Source organism: Neltuma alba, unplaced genomic scaffold, assembly GCF_004799145.2.
Source record: "Neltuma alba isolate B1F8T4 unplaced genomic scaffold, ASM479914v2 tig00002396_pilon, whole genome shotgun sequence".
Lineage (NCBI taxonomy): Eukaryota > Viridiplantae > Streptophyta > Magnoliopsida > Fabales > Fabaceae > Neltuma > Neltuma alba.
Window position 1 is genome coordinate 1 of NW_021632848.1, and position 17,899 is coordinate 17,899.

At 38.4% G+C, this 17,899-nt stretch overlaps 4 protein-coding genes across 5 annotated transcripts; 2 read left to right on the plus strand and 2 right to left on the minus strand.

Annotated features, from left to right (window-relative positions):
- Nucleotides 1-333: 333 nt before the first annotated feature.
- On the minus strand, nucleotides 334-2,815 carry LOC114725257 (dolichyl-diphosphooligosaccharide--protein glycosyltransferase subunit 2-like; the record flags this gene model as incomplete). Its single annotated transcript, XM_028911747.1, has 8 exons — nucleotides 2,737-2,815; nucleotides 2,481-2,625; nucleotides 1,993-2,185; nucleotides 1,788-1,877; nucleotides 1,557-1,619; nucleotides 1,288-1,357; nucleotides 1,089-1,153; nucleotides 334-388 (listed from the first exon to the last, which is right to left on the minus strand). Coding segments are annotated over exons 1-8 (694 nt in total), but the record flags the coding sequence as incomplete, so codon positions are not given.
- A 1,659-nt stretch (nucleotides 2,816-4,474) lies between these two features.
- On the plus strand, nucleotides 4,475-7,002 carry LOC114725241 (uncharacterized protein At1g03900-like). Its single transcript, XM_028911728.1, has 3 exons — nucleotides 4,475-5,244; nucleotides 5,757-6,044; nucleotides 6,648-7,002. Exons 1-3 carry the CDS (start codon nucleotides 4,762-4,764, stop codon nucleotides 6,708-6,710), a joined length of 834 nt encoding a protein of 277 aa, XP_028767561.1. The 5' UTR covers nucleotides 4,475-4,761; the 3' UTR covers nucleotides 6,711-7,002.
- Nucleotides 7,003-7,282: 280 nt separating this feature from the next.
- LOC114725267 (protein CHROMATIN REMODELING 8) lies at nucleotides 7,283-14,468 on the minus strand. 2 transcript variants are annotated; one of them, XM_028911764.1, is made up of 8 exons: nucleotides 14,271-14,468; nucleotides 14,006-14,123; nucleotides 12,582-13,136; nucleotides 12,007-12,409; nucleotides 10,686-11,556; nucleotides 9,817-10,426; nucleotides 9,191-9,658; nucleotides 7,283-8,854 (listed from the first exon to the last, which is right to left on the minus strand). In XM_028911764.1, exons 2-8 carry the CDS (start codon nucleotides 14,093-14,095, stop codon nucleotides 8,171-8,173), a joined length of 3,681 nt encoding a protein of 1,226 aa, XP_028767597.1. In that variant the 5' UTR covers nucleotides 14,096-14,123; nucleotides 14,271-14,468; the 3' UTR covers nucleotides 7,283-8,170. The 2 variants fall into 2 exon arrangements, with proteins under 2 accessions (XP_028767597.1, XP_028767590.1); XM_028911757.1 differs by having other exon boundaries at nucleotides 14,228-14,468.
- A 211-nt stretch (nucleotides 14,469-14,679) lies between these two features.
- Nucleotides 14,680-17,630, plus strand: LOC114725250 (ABC transporter I family member 21). Its single transcript, XM_028911736.1, has 6 exons — nucleotides 14,680-14,909; nucleotides 15,221-15,381; nucleotides 15,815-15,866; nucleotides 16,197-16,333; nucleotides 16,573-16,659; nucleotides 17,023-17,630. Exons 1-6 carry the CDS (start codon nucleotides 14,720-14,722, stop codon nucleotides 17,305-17,307), a joined length of 912 nt encoding a protein of 303 aa, XP_028767569.1. The 5' UTR covers nucleotides 14,680-14,719; the 3' UTR covers nucleotides 17,308-17,630.
- Nucleotides 17,631-17,899: the final 269 nt, after the last annotated feature.

A 17,899-nucleotide genomic window follows, 5' to 3' on the forward strand; every position in this document is an offset into this window, starting at 1 on the left:
TGTCTCAAATTTTGTTTGTTGATCTCCATTTTACCCCCATTTAATTACTCATATTACTCATATCATTGCATTTAATTCCCACACAGTCTCTCTCCCACACATTATCTTTCTTCCACATAAATGAAGGTATTTTTGACAAAAAAGTTATACTTTTTTACATATTTATTGTCTTCAACTAATTTTAACCAACATTTTGAACAATGTAATTTGGTTAATTGTCTCTTATAATAAGATACATAAAGACCTCATTGCTACTACACCTATAACATAAATTTCTAACTTAATTTATAATTATTAACACAGAACTTTGAATTAGGAATTAGATACGCATACCATATTTCTCAATGCTGTCAAAAAGCTTCAATATATCATTCTTCGCCGTATCAATCTGCCAGTATGAAGCTAATATAAGATACCAATAACAATGTCGAGTAAGATATGATTACACAATGCATCAGAGAAAAGCAGCAGCATTGGCACGTCATCAATCAAATTGCAGGAATGTTACTCTCTACCTCTCATGTCTACACCAGAATTTCCACAGGCAAGCCTGCTGTCTCACCTCCCCTCCCCCTCCTCTCTCTGATGCTCATGGACACACAGTGATTAAGCATCAGAAGAGATTCACTATTTCACTTTATGCCCCTTGCAGAAGGCTGCTTTAATCTTGCTACTCTGGTTTGTTTTGATTCACTTTGACCCAATGATGTGATGATGAAAGTATATTCATTGTTCACATATTGTCGTTGGTGTTTGAAGAGTAGAATTAAAATATTGTAAAGAAAAATTTTGATTAACCAAAAACTTAATTAACTACAGTGATTTCTTAGATTTAAGATTACCACTAAGGCATATTTGGTTCAACGGAGGGGAGGTGAGATGTTTAAACACTACCCCCCCAACAACACACACAAAAAAAAAAAAAAAAAAAACAGACTAGTCCTAAAATTGTCAAGCATCAGTGCTTCTCAAATCTAACTTGCCAGTACCGCCTGCAAGCTTCATAAAGTGAATTCCTACACAACACATGCAACTATCCTACGTCCTTGAGTTTTTAAATTACACATTTTAAAGATCCAGAAGTTTACCCTAGACTGATCAATTTCAGAAGATGCTAGTGAGATCACTCCAGCAAATGCTTCAAGCGCTAATCCTGCAAGATACAGGTTAGTTGTTACTTGTGAGTATAGATTAGCTATGATAATTACCATTGGGACCCCATGGCTCATGTTAGCTTGACTACCTTGACCAAAACACAGAGAGAAAAATATCAACACGTATAATTACCAGCAGCATATGTACTAGACTCAGGGTTATCAGGGCTGTAGCGCCATCTTCCATCACTCTGGCTCAGAGCCTGTCAATAAGGCATGACATTAACACAAGTTTCCGTATTAGGGTTTCAATTGAGATTGCAGCAAAAAGAAAATGACGTGTATCGGTTGTGGTTCTATATCCTAGACTCCCATCATCACATTAGATGGGCAACAATAATATTTATCTTAATGCAAACGTAGATTGCATCTAAATGTAAATGTGAGGGGGGGAAAAAAAACCTTGATTGATTGAAAAGTCCCGTCACCATCGGCAAGAAGCACATCAACATTAGAAGTCTGATCCTGTAAATAACACTGAAAGATCAGAAGGAATTATAGAAAAATATATTAAATTGCTTTCTGGCAGCAACAGTACCAAAGAAGTAAATCTTAGAACAGAGACATCTCCGCAAGAATAGCCAACGTGTCTAAAAATATCGATGCACATTTAAATAAAATCCCCAGAATTACCTTTATAAGAACCAGAGCCCCTATTGAATAGTATATGTCGAGCAACGTACTTGCATCACTGACAGTAGCTTTAAGTCTCGAAGCAATATTCTTTACATGTAAAACAAACACCAGCGTCAATTTGGAGACTTGAACACAACAATAAAAGTTTCAGAAGCAATTTTAAGCTGCGACAAACATAATAGTGGACATGGCATGCAGGTACCTTGAGAGCCTTCTCATCAACCTTGCATTTCAGTTTGCCATTAACTTTTAAGGCATAGAACACATCCTTTGGAGTAGTAGATGATGACCCAAGAATCTCCAATACTTTTTGACAAGCGGTTGTGCTCACATCAGGCTTATTTTCTATGGCAAGGATCTCATAAATGCTTAAGGCCTCATATGTATCTTCTAAACTGATAGGTGATAATGCAAAATAATAATTAGCTGCCTATCAGAGTGATGCAAACCAAAGAAATTAACTATAATACACGACACCTAAGAAAAGCAATAGGCCAAAGGAATTTATTTCTGAATCGCCAAAAAGTATATTTTTTTCCCTTCTTTTTTGGTGCTATCAAAATGTAATTGGGGCCGAGAACAATTGGGCGGCACAAGACTATCTCACCAGCCCTCCGTTCTCCGATGGAAGCAAGAGAATGGACAATAGCATCCTAAGATTAATAAGGGTTTAATTAGGGTTTAGTTCACCTAGAATACGATCCATTAATAGGCGCGAAGAGCTCTAAAGCCACAGCTCGATGAGAATCCGAGATCGGCTCGTAAATCGTCGCCGCTTCACAGATCGAAACGGACAGAAGCAACACCAGAAATGCAGCTAGGTTTCTGGCCATTCCTGCACCAATAACTCAGGTCATTTCAATTAGCAGCATGTGAATGACTTCATCAGTAATTTTGCATGCGGATCAGTTAAGGTTTGATCGGGGAGAAAGGAGTCAAATCATACGTGTATGAAACATGATATTGTGGGCTGAGTAGCTCAGTACTTGCACTTCGATGGCGACGACCTCTACTGGAATATAGTTCAAGTTTGGGTCCTGGCTCTGAGTGTCATGGAACTGGAGAACACGGCGATGATACTATAACACGAGGATACGGCTGACCGGGGGAAGTCTTCGCACTAAATTCCAATTCCCAGAACTAACCCTGAGTTGTCGTTTAATTGCCGAGCAGGTTTAAGGGCTGATTTTTTATCTCTTTTGGGTAAAAATTGGGGTCCTTTGTGCCCATATCAATCAGCTATAAGTAACATATTTTTTTGTTTTTTAAAAAAAACACAGTAACCCGGTAGTTTTTCTTTTTTAACAGGCACATGTATACTCTTATCAGATGTAATCGTGTTATATAGACTGTTAGATATTAAATATGAATATTTTTTTTAAGTGAGATTTGAATCTTGATTTATTATGTTGTGAGAGACGAACTATTTTTAAGATTAATTCTTTTTGTTAGACTCAGAAGGTGTTTGGATATTCTAATAATCACTTTTCAAAAGTATTTTTCAGCAAATTGAGACAAACTCTTTCACATATTTATCTTGTATATCGTAAAAACACTTTTGAAATTATAGTTTTGATCTTACCCAAACACTCTCTCAATTGTTAGTATAACATGTAAGTGGTGAACACAGTAAATTTATTGGGCCCACAAAGAACTATAAGTTTTCATATATTGGCCCAAAGCACTTTCCTTTTGCTTTCTTTACATTTTCTTCTCCCAAAACTACGTTCTTCAGACTTGAATTGGACAAGTAATTATGGTGGCAGTTAGTTAATGACCCAAACTCAGGTTACTTGTGTTGTGAATCCTGGTCGATTTTTCCTTTCAAGTCCTAAAAACCATTACATGACATTATTCGTATAGTAAAAATTGTAAAAATTAATTTTACAGCTTACAGAATTCCCAAATGATTGATCACAATAATGAATTTCCCAACACATACTTTCATGTAGTCTTTAGCCTATTTTTATCTCTAAATACAAGTATTGCCTCTTATGCTAAAAAAGTGTTTGGATGAAATCAAAACTATAGTTTTAAAAGTATTTTTACGATATATACAGTAAATATATAAAGGAGTTTATCTTGATTTACAGAAAAATACTTTTCAGAAACACTTCTAATACTTCCTAAACAGCCTCTAAATCTCAAAAAAAAATTTCAAGTATTGTAGGACTCGTGATTTAATTAATAATACGTAGCAATGAAACTTAGGAGCACACTCTTTTGGCCAGCAATAAAAAATATCAAAACTTTAATGTACTTGTACGTAGAACCTCAAACAAATTTATACGAACATGCTTTTTTTTTTTAAGAAAAGTATCAATATTTAGCAAGTAATAATATCTCAAATAAAATTGTCTTTAATAAAAGAATATTAGTACCTAACAATATACACATATTAACATGCTCCGTATTGCATAACAATTATAATTTCACTAATGGACAACACGCAGTTAAATAGAATAGGTACACATACAATTTTGCTAAAACAGAAGAGGATGAAAAGAAGAATGGGCACATTTACAAGTTTGAATAGCAAAACCCGATAAATCAGCATCAAAAAAACAAAAAAAAACTCCAATCAGCTGAATTAAAACCATGCGATTGACGGAGTGATTGTTATACTCGACTCTTCTGAAGCCAAATCCGTGTTTATGTAAATAATTATCAGCGTTGAATACTGATTGATTGTTTATTCAACTTTATGACTGATCTCTCAAGCTGCCTTTAAGCCCACGACTCTGATCTCCCAGTTGATGCCTCAGTCTCACCTTCATACCTCTCTCGGTAATCCAAGGCTCTAATTCACATCAAAATCGCCGGAAATTCACTCTAATCCATTCTTCACAAATAATCCGATCGTCTTCCCCCGGGTCCTTGCTTCATCATCAGATTCGATCAATCCACTCGAACCCTGTCCAAATTCCTTTCACATTGTTCCCTCAATTCGAAAACTTCCGCTTCCTCAACCATGTCTTTTGAAGAGGAGGAGGCATTCGAGCACACCCTCCTTGTAGTCCGCGAGGTCTCGGTGTACAAGATTCCGCCCCGAACCACGGCCGGTGGGTACAAGTGCGGCGAATGGCTGCAATCCGATAAAATATGGTCCGGTCGGCTCAGAGTCGTATCGTGCAAGGATCGGTGCGAGATCCGACTGGAGGATCCAAACAGTGGGGAGTTATTCGCCGCTTGTTTCGTCTACCCTGGCCAACGCGAGAACTCGGTGGAGTCCACCCTCGACTCGTCCAGGTACTTTGTCCTGAAGATCGAGGACGGTCAGGGTAAGCACGCGTTTATAGGTTTAGGGTTTGCGGAACGAAATGAAGCTTTTGACTTCAATGTGGCATTGTCGGATCACGACAAGTATGTGAGAAGGGAACATGAGAGAGAATCCGGCGAGGCGTGCGAGGAATCTCATATTGATATTCATCCAGCCGTAAATCACAGATTGAAGGTATACGTATAATACAATACCGTCTCACTGTGACGTTGTTTATTGCGCATTTTATAATCTTGAAAAATAGGATGTGCCTTATTGAAGAGAAAAGTTGCTTTGATTGTCCTACATGCTGAGTTTGAGGAAACAAAGCGTGGTACACTGCCATGTTTGTCTGATTTCCAGTCACTTATAAGTGGCTAATTGATATCAGTGTAGCTATCTATTCCATTTCGTTCGTGTGATTTCTCAGCGGCTCTGTTTCGTGTTGCTCTGTACAATGGACGCATTACGTGGCTATTGAGATTTGAGATATGCGTATCTTTCACATCATCATGAGAACGAATCTCTTTTTAATGCTCTCCTCCCTTCCAAGCAAATTCGAAAAAGAGGATACTGCATTTTTTTACTCTTGTTTGTTCTGATAATCGACAGCACCATTTGGTCTCTCCAAATGGGACTGAGCCCTACGACTTCTCCGTTTCATCATATTGTCTCACACTGACTTCTCTGTCGTTTGGAACCTGCAGGAAGGGGAAACCATTCGGATTAACGTGAAACCCAAACCATCTACTGGAACTGGCATGCTTTCGGCAGCTGGTTTAGCAGGTGGGCATTCTGGAACTGCGAAGCCTAAAGCATTGAGCCTTGCTCCCCCGCCAGCCGGAGCAGGAAAAATCAGGTCTCCCCTTCCGCCCCCTCCAAATGATCCTGTTGCTGCTCGGAAGATATCTACCAGTCAGAGTACTGATCTTAAAGGATCGAATGATAGCGTGAGACAGTCTACTGATTCTATTTCAGATCTTTCTCAACTAAAGGTAGAATGGTCTGCTCATCCTTTTGTCGTTTCCTTATTGCATGCAATATCTGTCAATATGATCTGGGATGTTCATGGCATGTTAGAGCCTGATCTTTATTTTATTTGACGCAAATAGCAACTTCAGTTCACTTGTATCGTTGAACTGAATCTAATTTAGAAGATCACTAGAGCCATGCTTCCAGTTCCAGTAGCTACATTAACAGTTCCAGGTTAGCTAGATTCAAGACATACAATAAGAACAGTGACATTGGCGGTTCATTACTTGTTATAAAAATGTAGAAATATCGACCCCTTAATTATTGAACTGTAGTTTTATATCCCAATTATCAATCTAGATTGCAATGTGATTGAAACATATTGATTGGAGAAGGAACAGTTACCTTGGTATGACACATATCCCTTACCTAGTCACTTACTGGGGGATTCGTGGTGATGGTGTCTTGATGTGATGGAAGTCCATTAAGAAGTTCCCCCACGTGAACATCGAGTGGCTGTATTTTCAAGGATTCTACATTATATAAACATGCTTGAGTTCCCTGAGCCGTGATCCGTTTCGGATCAATCCATTTATTTCCTCATTTTTTGTTGTTGACATTTACAGAGGAACCTTCCTTCAACGGCTGCGTCAGGATCGACTACTGCATCAGGATGGGCAGCCTTCTGATTGTATGAAGAATTAAAATCCCTGAATACATAGTTACATACACACGTTTTTGGTTATTTCTTGACGAGAGGCTGAAGCAGGTTGTGCCGGAAGTAAATGAGTCTGCATATGGTACAAGGAACTCGATATATTCAGGAATAAATTCCTGCCAAATGTCCATGACTTCCTTAATTTCCTCGGATTGTACTAGTTACATACAGTATCTATAGAAAAGAATGACTATTTTTCCTTAAGCTGACTCTTACTAGGATGTTTTCCGAAATTCTGTTCCAATAAGAGTGTGTTCATGCTACAATGCCGTTGATCTTTGATCAATTATACCTAATTTTTAATATGAAAAGCTAGTTGATTAATTTGAAAAAATTATTAAATTATTTTAAAATATTTATTTACTTATAAATTGATATATAATGTAACAATATATAAAAGTATTTTAAAAAGATTATGTAACATAAGTTATGATTAAGTAAGTTAGTAATTTTTTTAACTTTCCTAAATTAGACTACTGAATCTTATATTAAGTTAGGTAATAATTAGTAATTACCTCAGTTCACCAAAAATTTTAAAAAAAATCACTAATAATTTCTGCTTTTTTAGGTTTTTTTTTTTTCCATTTTCTGTAATAATCTTCCGATACAAAATACTACACACTCGCAACTTGCCTTTAATCAAGCGTGATGCAAGCTCACTCTACAATCAACCGCAAATTTTCTCTGCTGTGCATCGGAGCAAACCCTACCTCTCTCAAAAATGTCATGCAATTTCATTATGCTAGTAAATCTCAAATTAGTTTACTTCCTTCCGAATAAAATGTCAGCAGAAAAGAAGGAAGGAAGAAGAAGGGGTAGCTCCAGAATGCTTCTCAACTGGGAAGTACAAGCCGAGGATCTACTCCTTGGCAACATCCTTATACAGAGGTAAGTTCGTCAACTAGATGAAGAGCATCGCCACCACTCCCTTTTTTCTCGACAAAAGGTAAAACGCACCGCCATCACCCTTCCATAGCGGGAAAAGACCGTTCGCAATTGGCCGTTATACAAAATCACCCTTTACAACGGCAAAAGCAGTCCTGCTTCCCCATTTTTTGTTCCTTCAGGATTCACAAACTTGCGCCGCAGTCTGCAAATCCTTCTCAGGTAAAAAATATAGGTACTTTCTTCCAGCTGCATCCTACAAAAATATGATCATATTTTATCTGACCACAAGATAGTGATCATATTTGAACAGCTCTCTATAACTCTCGTTAGTTTTATCTGCCCAGAATTTAGATAAGAGCAGATTAAACTCACGCATAGCCACATATCAGTTGTGAAATAACATGGGAAAAAATCTACAATCCCCATAACTCAAAAACTTGCCAAAAATACCCCCCTTGACGACTTGAAGAAGCAGGCTTAGAGACCAGGCAACGAAATGACAATTCCATCAACACAATTTACCAATCGTGTAGGACTTGCTTATCATTCTCGATAGTCTGGCTTCAGAATCCATTGTGATCCATTTGGTCCTTTTTCCAGAGATGCTATTTCCTTTAACAGATTCTTAAACAGGGCAAGATCTGTTGAGGGTATCCTGTCCTTGAAATGCTGCACTATGCTGGAGGAATCAGAACAACCACCTCTCCGTTGTAGAAATGTACAGATTTGCCGAATCAGTACCTCAGGTTGCACCCCATCTACCTTTTTAGAAGCCCTAGAGGATCCGACATCCACAGATCTTGCTTGATTAGATGGGTTAACGGCCGTGCCAAGATGATGTTCTAGCCCAACACCAATGGCTTTTTCTTGGTTACCCCGGATTCGAGCCAAAAGCTCAGCAGAAGATAATGCCTTACCAACAGATGCCCCAGCAGCAGATCCATTTAATTTTCTACTTCCATCACCAGTCAATTCATCAGATTCTTTGCAATTCCTTACCAACTGGGAATTCACGGTTGAACCAAACTTTTGACGGAAAGATGATGGTGCACCAGCACTTCCTGACCTTCCTGTCCATGTAGGAACTGCAATGCTGTCACGACTTCGGAGCTTTCGTGACTGACGTAAAGCTTCTGCAGCTCTCTGTGCCACCCGGGAAGCTTGCTCCTCAAGCCTCATTTTTTCCTCATCATTGGCATTCATGATCAAATCATGGTTCACAGCACTCTACGCCCGTAAAACAAGTTAGATCAAGGAGGCCAAATACCACTTGAAAAAAAGAAAGAAAGAAAGGGTAAAGCAAATCTAAGGGGTGTGTGTGTGTGTGTGTGTGTGTGTGTGTGTGTTTCTTTTTAAAAGGAACAGAATCCAAATGAATATATAAACTCTAAATGAGAATGGTTAAAGTAACTAAAATTAATACTACGCAACATATGCTCACTTGTTGCATTATTCACTCCATTCTCAACTCATCAACAGTATGCAAATTTCCAACAATGAATTGAATAAAATCAAAGACACTGATAAATTGGAGGTAAAATGAAACACAATGAAGAACCTTACATGTAATCCATGGGCATCAAAAAGACTTTTCAATATATTTGTTTCCTCATCTGCTTCATCAAGACGATCTGTCTTTTCTTTTCCCTTTCCCTTGGCTGATCTGGTTTTTGACCTGCCATCGCTATTAACTACAACATCACCAGAACCTGATTCAGCAGTTTGAGGATGTTTATGCTTATCTTGCTTATCTTCGTGTGGCCCAGCAATATATACTTCTTCAGATATTTGACCGAAAATAGTTGACGTTTCAGTTGACCCACTTTTGTCATCCACGTTCAGTGTAAAAAGATCTTTCATATCTCGAGCTTTAAAGAATCTTTTCTGCTGTGGGTTCTTCAATATCTTATTAGTAAGAAAATGTTTGTAAATCTGACGGTGATACACTTTCTCCTCTATAGTTCCACGTGTGATCAACCTATATACTGTCACATCCCGTGTCTGACCAATTCGCCAAGCTCGTTCTCTGGCCTAATAAAAGCAATAATGATGACAAATAAAAAAGATAATGATGTTTTTCCAGGATATTAAATAACTATATGAACAACACAAAGTTACCAATGAAAGTTTCACAGTTGTGCTGAAACTATTTGAAGACCCGGCAGGATGTATCAAAAACAAAAAATTACCTGAACGTCAGTTGAAGGATTCCAATCAGGGTCAAAGATAATCACCCTGTCTGCACCAGTAAGATTCGTCCCCAAGCCCCCAACTTTGGTTGTTAAAATGAATATAAATACTTCACTTGACTCATTAAATTCATCAATTAAAGCCATCCTTTGTTTTATGGGAGTAACTCCATCCATTCTCCGGTAATTATGGCCAGAAGTGTTCAAAAAGTTCTCAATAATGTCAAGCATTTGTTGGGTTTGAGTAAAGAGAAGAACTCGATGACCCTGTTCCTTCCAAACATTAAGCACCTGTGCCACAACTTTCATTTTCCCACTGCGTTCTGGATTTCCATAGTCTGGATTGCTAAATGCATGTTCCCTTTCAAGCAAGTCAGGGTGGTTGCAAATCTTACGCATTACGTCAATTCCATAAAGAGAGTTCTTCCGTCCATCCAGGATTTGCTCCACTTCAGAGCTTGCCAAAAATGCTCTATACGCAGATACTTGCTCGGTAGTAAGGCTACAGAATAAAACATGTTCAGTTTTCTTCGGAAGCTGGGCATCCACATCTGCTTTCATCCGCCGAAGAAGATAAGGCATGATCAAATCACGAAGCATCACAGCACACCTGCAAAATGTAAAAATTTAACTAATTATTTGGTGTTGCAGCTAATGAGCTAGAAAACTTATGACAGTACCGCCTTAACAAAATATACCAACAGTCTAACTGAAAATCCTTCTTTGTTCCATTTCTCTACTTCCCCACCAGAACTTGAATGGGTGAATATTCTGTTCCCTATTATTTATACGCTATATAACCAGATAATTTAACAGACGCCAATTCCATATGTGACAAGAAGATTAACAAAAAGGAAGATCAGAGCCACCTGTATGCTGTTGATACTTGTAATGGTGAAGCATTTGCATATCCACCAACTGCTATAGGAACAGCAAACTCGGATTCAAATACAGGCAAAACACCCAACTTTCCAGGGAAAACAAAATCAAATAATGACCACAGTTCAGTCAGTTTGTTCTGTATAGGTGAGCCAGTCATTATGATACGGTGTATAGTCTGCAGCTGTTTGCAAACCAGCGTAATTTCAGCATTTGGATTCCTTATTCTGTGTCCTTCATCAAGAATTGCATAACCCCATTCAATGTCGAGTAACAGGTCCCTCAATATTCTGAGCTGCTCATATGTTGTGATAAGCAATCCAGATTCTGTTCTCATTACACGAGTTATCAGGGATTCCCATTTTCTTGTGCTTTTTGATTGAATATTGGTCTCATAATCACTGTCACTTGAACTATTACTATCATAGTCCGATTCATCACACTTGGACTGCTTCTTTCTAACATCAGGTTCTCGCACAGAATCATGTAAAAGCTCTACATGAAATTTTGGGTACCATTTTTGAACTTCCCTTTTCCACTGTCGCAACAGGGTCACAGGACAAATGATAATGCTTGGTTTATACATGCCACTAAAATGCAATGCACCAAGAAAAGATAAAACCTGGATGGTTTTACCGAGACCCATCTCATCACCAATGATTCCACCAGCTCTTTGGCAATGCAATTCCCACAGCCACTGAACACCAACCTTTTGATAGTCAAATAGTGCATCGAAAATATTATCAGGGATTTTCAGTCCGCCTTCTAATGTTATAAAAGAAGGTTCGTGATCGTCAGATTCAAAATCCTGTGCATCTAAATTTTCACAACTGGAAGGGTCCAGGCAACCACTTGATTCATCTGAAAAGCATGCAACAACTTAAGTATGAAGACACATAAAAACTGCATATAATGGCACAAACAAAGAAGTCAAGGGCTTTAAAATGGAAAGAAACCATTTTATGGTAGGGAATGGTTCGTGGACAAGTCACCTTCACCACCATCCACAGAGAACCAAGACACAGCTTACAATCATCAGCGAATAAACTAACAACCGATTTTTCCTGAATTTTGCTGAAATTATACCGACTTGGGAGAAGTTTGTATGTGTTTGAAGATTGAGTAAAGATACGTTTGGTTTGAACAAAAATTAAGAGATGTTTTTCTAATCTAATTTGTGTTTGAGAGGATCATTATGTAAGTTTTGAAATCATATCATTGGATGCCTATTATCTTAGTCTAATTTTCCCCTTCTCGATTATCATCATAATAAGGAACTCAAACACCATATGAAAAAAACATAAGACATACCAGTCTCTCTTGACTGTATTTCCTCACAAGAAACACGCTTTGTCCATTTCCTACCAGGCAAAGGTCGCCTCTTTTTCCTTTTCAAATTATTTTTCTTCTCTAGCTCTCTTTCTTGGGACTGAGGAAGTTTTAGTGGTACTTTGAGTCTGACAAAAGGATGAGTGGGTGCATCAAGTTTTGGCAGATCTTCAGACTCAAGCAACTTGGTGGTTGGGCGAGCTCTTGCTGCCTCAGATATTGATTGGGCAGCTCTTTCAATACTAGAAGAAGCAAGATCATCAGTCGTTTCTTCTTGACTCACACCATAACTACTAGATGTTTCTGATTGTTGAAAGCGGCGTTCAAAGCCCTTCAGGTTAGAAAATGGGGTCAAAATCCCTTTCCTTACCAAATGGTCCCTTTCCTGAAAAAAAATGAAGCAGAAAATTAGCTCCTCCACTTCTCTATCTACCAATAGCATCCTTCACAGTTGATTCATTCTCAGCAAAGCAACTTATAACATAAAGCAAAATGTATTTTCCTGTCTTATCACAGATTAATCAATAGGCCAGAACACAAGAATGTAAGTAACTCACCGTCTCAACAAAGCCTGCTGAGGTAGCATCTAAAACTGCATCAAAATCAACATCGTCATTAAATGAAACTGTTTTACGCTGTTTCCCTGAGCCTTTTGGTAAACTTTTAACTTCTTTAGGCTTCCTCTTGGATCTTCGCTCTTCCTTAACCAAATTAAAGATCTCATTATCTTTGTCCCCATCAATACTTCTGCAAGGTTTCTCTTTGCACAAATCTAAAAGCTCTTTTTCTAGTTGAGCCTTTGTCTTCTTTAGGCTTTCTAACCTATCAGAAGCAAGAACATGTTGAAGATTCAAACCGTTGGAGGAAATATCCTTGGTAGTCCCTTCCTCCCGATTGTCAGCACCACCATCAATACAAACTCCATCACTTTCAGCATTTCTCACTTGTTGGATAGTGGAAGCAACTGCATTTATTTCAAAATCTACTGCTCTCAACTTATGATAAAGTTGCGCTTTGCCAATAGATGATGGATCAACATTTTCATATTTCTGAGGAGACTCTTCCTTTGAATTTCCATCAGCTTCAGTAATGGTCACCACGTCATTCTGTGCCTACAAGTTAACATTCTCCGTGATCAAATTTTAAGAATTGGATTAAAGATAATTTCCCAAGCAAGACAAGTGAGATCCCACAAATCATATTCAGTTACAATTAAATCTCAACATCAAGTTTCTCATGAGAGTTTTTAAACATAATAATGGAGAAAGAACAGGAGTTAGAAGTGCTAGTGAATTTTTTCTGGAGGCTCATTAATCCTTATCTATCTTTTAATGCCATCCAATTATGCGTGTATGTATATAAGTATGTTTCTTTTCTTTTAAGATGCCTAAAAAGCAAAGATCAAGGAATGGACTTGCTATTCATCCATAGGTTTTCATTTTACATTCTAAGGACGACAAACCTGAAAAATGACTTTGAATCTGCATCACAATATTCTATTTTTAATACTTCTTTCTCCTCTTTTGAGAAATATTGTCATAGGACCATATAAAAAACTTGAACGCCACCAAAGTTTTCAAGCTGACGCAGTTTCTGTCGCATAACGATAAGGTACACTAAAATTTGAGGTTAAATTGAAAATAAAGCTACCCATATATTGCAACTAACTAGTTACATATATTTAAGATGCAATGGAACGGCAAATGAGAATCCCGTGGGGCGTTTCCTTTTAAAATCGAAATAGCAGGGGCAGTTCTTACTGAAACCACAATGAGAAGGGAAAACTATCAGGCTATTTTGATTCGACTCAAATCTATTTCTTGGCCAAAACAAAATTTCAGACTATTCTCGTAGACTGTCCTTAAAAGTTCACCAATTTAATGGAGATGGCAGCATTACAATTGAGCTTGGCGGAGTCAGCGGTAAAATTGAAACCCGAAAGCAACCAAAAAGCCAACGGTCCAGAATCAGGACCTGGTACCTCAGCTAATACGTCTTTTTCGATGCATTCGTGATTGGCAGACTCTAGGCCCAAACTATTGAGTAAGATTCTGTCTTCGTCTTCCTCCATAATATTATTTCACACCAACTAAAGCCGCCTACAAGAGATAAACATGGAAAATCTCAGCATACTAAAGCAGCACTTGCTTTCTTTTGGACCAAACCCACAGTGCACTACGACCAATTTCAATTTCATAATTACCAACTTCAATTGCCAAAAACAAAACAAGGACAAGAACCCTTGCTTGCTTCTAGGTTCGATCAGGTCTCGACCGTTCAGTTTCATAAATTATTTTCCAAGAATCGAATTCGACAAGTAACGAATATAAATTAGACAAGCTTTGATCCGAAGTGATGCTGCAACCGCCTCCTCTACCCGTTCGCGCTTAACGCGAGCATGCGACGTCTTCAATTCGTTTTTCTCGGGCAGAAATAAAAAACATTGCGCGAGCGCCGTAGTCTTGCTTCTTGCGCAAGGTGCAAGCGGACCCGAGATTTCATGTCGTTTTATTGGTAAACCGCGGACTCTATGTCGTTTTAAGGCATCTGTAACCTAACTGACGTCGTTTCTTCTTTTTTCTTGTCGTCAACCGACTTTATTCCCAACGACCGCAAGCGCGGACGTGTTACGACTTGCAACCATATTTGCTGGCAAATTTACTTCATTCCCAACGCCTGAGCGCCCCCCACCATAATGGCCGACGGCGAAGGAGTTCCGAGGCAGAGAAGCGAAGATAAGGAAGAAGATGGAAATGAAGGCTGCAGTGGAATTAGAGTGCGAGGTATGCAATTCGCCTACGATGGGCAACCACCACTCTTTGTCGACTTCAACCTTAAAATCTGTACTGGATCGCGATGCCTTCTGGTTGGTGCCAATGGATCCGGTAAAGCAGTTCCCTCGGATATTTTCCTCTTTAATTATTTCTTTCCCATTAATGTTCCGCGTAATGCTGTGGGAAGTGTCTGTTGATTCACAAAGAGCTTCAGAGTCAAATCAACCTTAAAATAAGTGTACCTTTATGACTTTTGCTGATAGTTCGGAAAGTTTAATATATTAGGCGAATGTATCTTGGTGTTAAAATCGATATCATGTTGTTCCTGTGTAGAAATGCATCTCCACGGGTTTTCTACTGGCTAAGATTAGGCCAGAGGGAGAACTAGAACGTTATTGATTCAGAATTGGTCCAATCTGCAGGGAAGACCACTTTGCTGAAAATTCTGGCTGGTAAGCATATGGTCGGAGGAAGGGATGTTGTACGGGTCTTAAATTGTTCTGCTTTCCACGATACCCAACTGGTTTGCGGTGGTGATCTCGCCTATTTGGGAGGATCCTGGAGTAAAACTGTTGGCTCAGCAGTGAGTTTCCAGATTCTGATCTCAATGTAATTTCTTTTTTCATAGAAGAGTTATCACCATGATAAAAATGGTAAGAGTTTGCCTATAAGGTGCAAAGCTGTTGAAAGTGGGTGGACGCTAACTAGTGAATACTTTAAGATGTACAGTCTCAATTCTTGCAGCTAGCGTTATTAGATAGTTATTTCACTTGTTTAAACAATGGTTGTTTTATTGAACAACTGTGCATCGCCAACATGACTCATGTGATATGGACTTAGGCATAAACGAGAGTTTGATGCTGATAAAATTTTGAAACACACTATCAATAATTGAAGGTCTTGGACTCTTGCAATTTTTTGTAAGATTTTTATCTTACTGATATTTTCCCCGCAAACTGTATTTATATGCTTTGCTCAATTTGTTTCTTAATTTTGATTTCATTGCTACTGTGCAGGGAGAAATTCCACTCCAGGGAGACTTCTCAGCTGAACATATGATATTTGGGGGTAGGTTATAAACTAGTTTCCATTGCTTCCTAATGCATCTCCGATTTGAGTTGAGAGGAATGAATCATGCATCAACTTGGATTCCTTTAAGTAACTCTTACTGGCTATATACATACCGGATAGTGTGTGCGCGCGCATGCGTGTGTGAAGTGTTGAGATCATGCTATGTCTTTTTCTGCACTCCATGGTTTTGAATCGATGTTTTTATGATATCTGGGAATTCAAAATCAGAGTGTCTAACTGTTAGATACAGTCGTGGTTAAGTTGCATTGCCACCTTCTTTAGTTACAGCGTCTAAAACAATATATGTATTCCTTTCTTTTTTGGCAGTTGAGGGCACAGATCCTGAAAGGAGAGATAAGTTGATTGATTTGCTTGATATAGATCTACAGTGGCGAATGCATAAGGTATCTGATGGGCAGCGGCGCCGAGTGCAAATTTGCATGGGTCTTCTTCATCCATATAAGGTACTAATGATTAATAGTCTGGAAAGTTTGTGGATGGTTGTCGGGCTGCTGTAAATAAATTCAGTTTCAGCTGTATGGTGGAACCACATACCTCTTTACCCCAAGTATTAAAAAAATGGACTATTGCGTTTCACATAGCCAGTACTTCAGGTCATAACTCAGGAAGTGTTATTTATTTCTATCTGACTTCTCTAAATGATTATTTGATAAATAATAGGAAGTCTTAAATGACATTTCAGGTTCTCTTGCTGGATGAGGTTACTGTGGACCTAGACGTTGTTACTAGGATGGATTTGCTGGACTTCTTCAGGGAAGAATGTGAGCAGGTGATCACTAACTTCATATGCATGCTGAGCTGGATATGGTTATGGAGAACTGCAGAAAGGACAGCTCCATGTGCAACATTAGTTTCGTCCATGGCTGTTCCTTACGGGGGATCTGGGATCATGATCACCGTACAATAATATAGTAATATTATTTTTTAGGAAAAAAGTATAAGTTTCTGCAGATGGTCAAGCATATGTCATAATGTCAATTGTAAAACAACTGTGGAAAACGTAATGCATTGATAAAATTTGAAGCCAATATGGCTGGCTGGTGTGCCCATCTTGTAATGGCTTGTGTGAAGGGTTTCTGAAAAATGATTATCAATTATTATTAGAGTTTCTGATGTTTTCTATTTTTGTCAGAGAGGAGCTACAATTGTATATGCAACTCATATATTTGATGGACTGGAGACATGGGCCACTCATCTAGCATACATACAAGACGGTGAGCTCAGGAGGGCAGAAAAGTTATCAGATATTGGTGAGTTGAAGTATTCGTCCAATCTGCTATCTGTTGTTGAATCATGGCTCCGTGCTGAGACAAAGCTTGAAAAGAAGAACCCTGTAAACCATGCTTCCAACGTCCAGAAGACTTCTTTTGGTAGTTCTCCTTTTATTTCATCAAGACACATGGCATACTATCGGTAGTTTCTAGTGATAAGAAATTTCTGAGTGAATATAGTTTACGCTCAGAGACATATATGAGTAATCGATTCCTTCGTGCTCGTCAGTTGATGAGTAAGGCAGATTCAATTGATAGAAGTTTCTGATAAAAGGAGTTCATGTTCAGAGACAAATATGAGTAATCAATTATTTCATGCTTGTAAGTTATGTGTAAACAAGCCTGGTGGATATGTCAAAGTCACGGGGGGTTGCCTTCGGAAAATAATGTTGTACGATCAATTTATCACACCATAAATGATACAAACTTCGCCATAACTGGATGTTTATGGCAATGCGTTGTGCTGTTATTTTTCACCCGTGAATGACCAGCTCTGGAGTGTTGAAAGATTTGTTTGTTCCAAAGGTCAAATTTAACGTGGAGGGCCTTGATCTTAAATATCCTGTGTCCTAGTATTTGGCGGTCAAATTTTCCTTTCCGTCCGTCTGTTTTAATTAATATTATACACATCATAGGAATCTGGGCCTCTGATATTTTGAAGTTTACCTGTTTCCAAAGGTCAAGTAACCGAACTTTTCTTTTCTCTTCATCCTTGTGTTTTCTCATTTTCTAGGAATT

Bases quoted from the DNA above. Each gene is read 5' to 3' on its own strand.
- LOC114725267 (XM_028911764.1), bottom strand. From the start codon at position 14,095: ATGGAGGAAGACGAAGACAGAATCTTACTCAATAGTTTGGGCCTAGAG. The intron at 10,427-10,685 runs GTGGCTCTGATC...TACATTTTGCAG, and splicing joins CAAGTATCAACAGCATACAG to GTGTGCTGTGATGCTTCGTG. The intron at 9,659-9,816 runs GTAATTTTTTGT...TGCTTTTATTAG, and splicing joins ATCCTTCAACTGACGTTCAG to GCCAGAGAACGAGCTTGGCG.
- LOC114725250 (XM_028911736.1), top strand. From the start codon at position 14,720: ATGGCCGACGGCGAAGGAGTTCCGAGGCAGAGAAGCGAAGATAAGGAA. The intron at 15,867-16,196 runs GTAGGTTATAAA...CTTTTTTGGCAG, and splicing joins TGAACATATGATATTTGGGG to TTGAGGGCACAGATCCTGAA. The intron at 16,660-17,022 runs GTGATCACTAAC...TATTTTTGTCAG, and splicing joins TCAGGGAAGAATGTGAGCAG to AGAGGAGCTACAATTGTATA.
- LOC114725241 (XM_028911728.1), top strand. From the start codon at position 4,762: ATGTCTTTTGAAGAGGAGGAGGCATTCGAGCACACCCTCCTTGTAGTC. The intron at 5,245-5,756 runs GTATACGTATAA...TGGAACCTGCAG, and splicing joins CCGTAAATCACAGATTGAAG to GAAGGGGAAACCATTCGGAT. The intron at 6,045-6,647 runs GTAGAATGGTCT...TGACATTTACAG, and splicing joins CAGATCTTTCTCAACTAAAG to AGGAACCTTCCTTCAACGGC.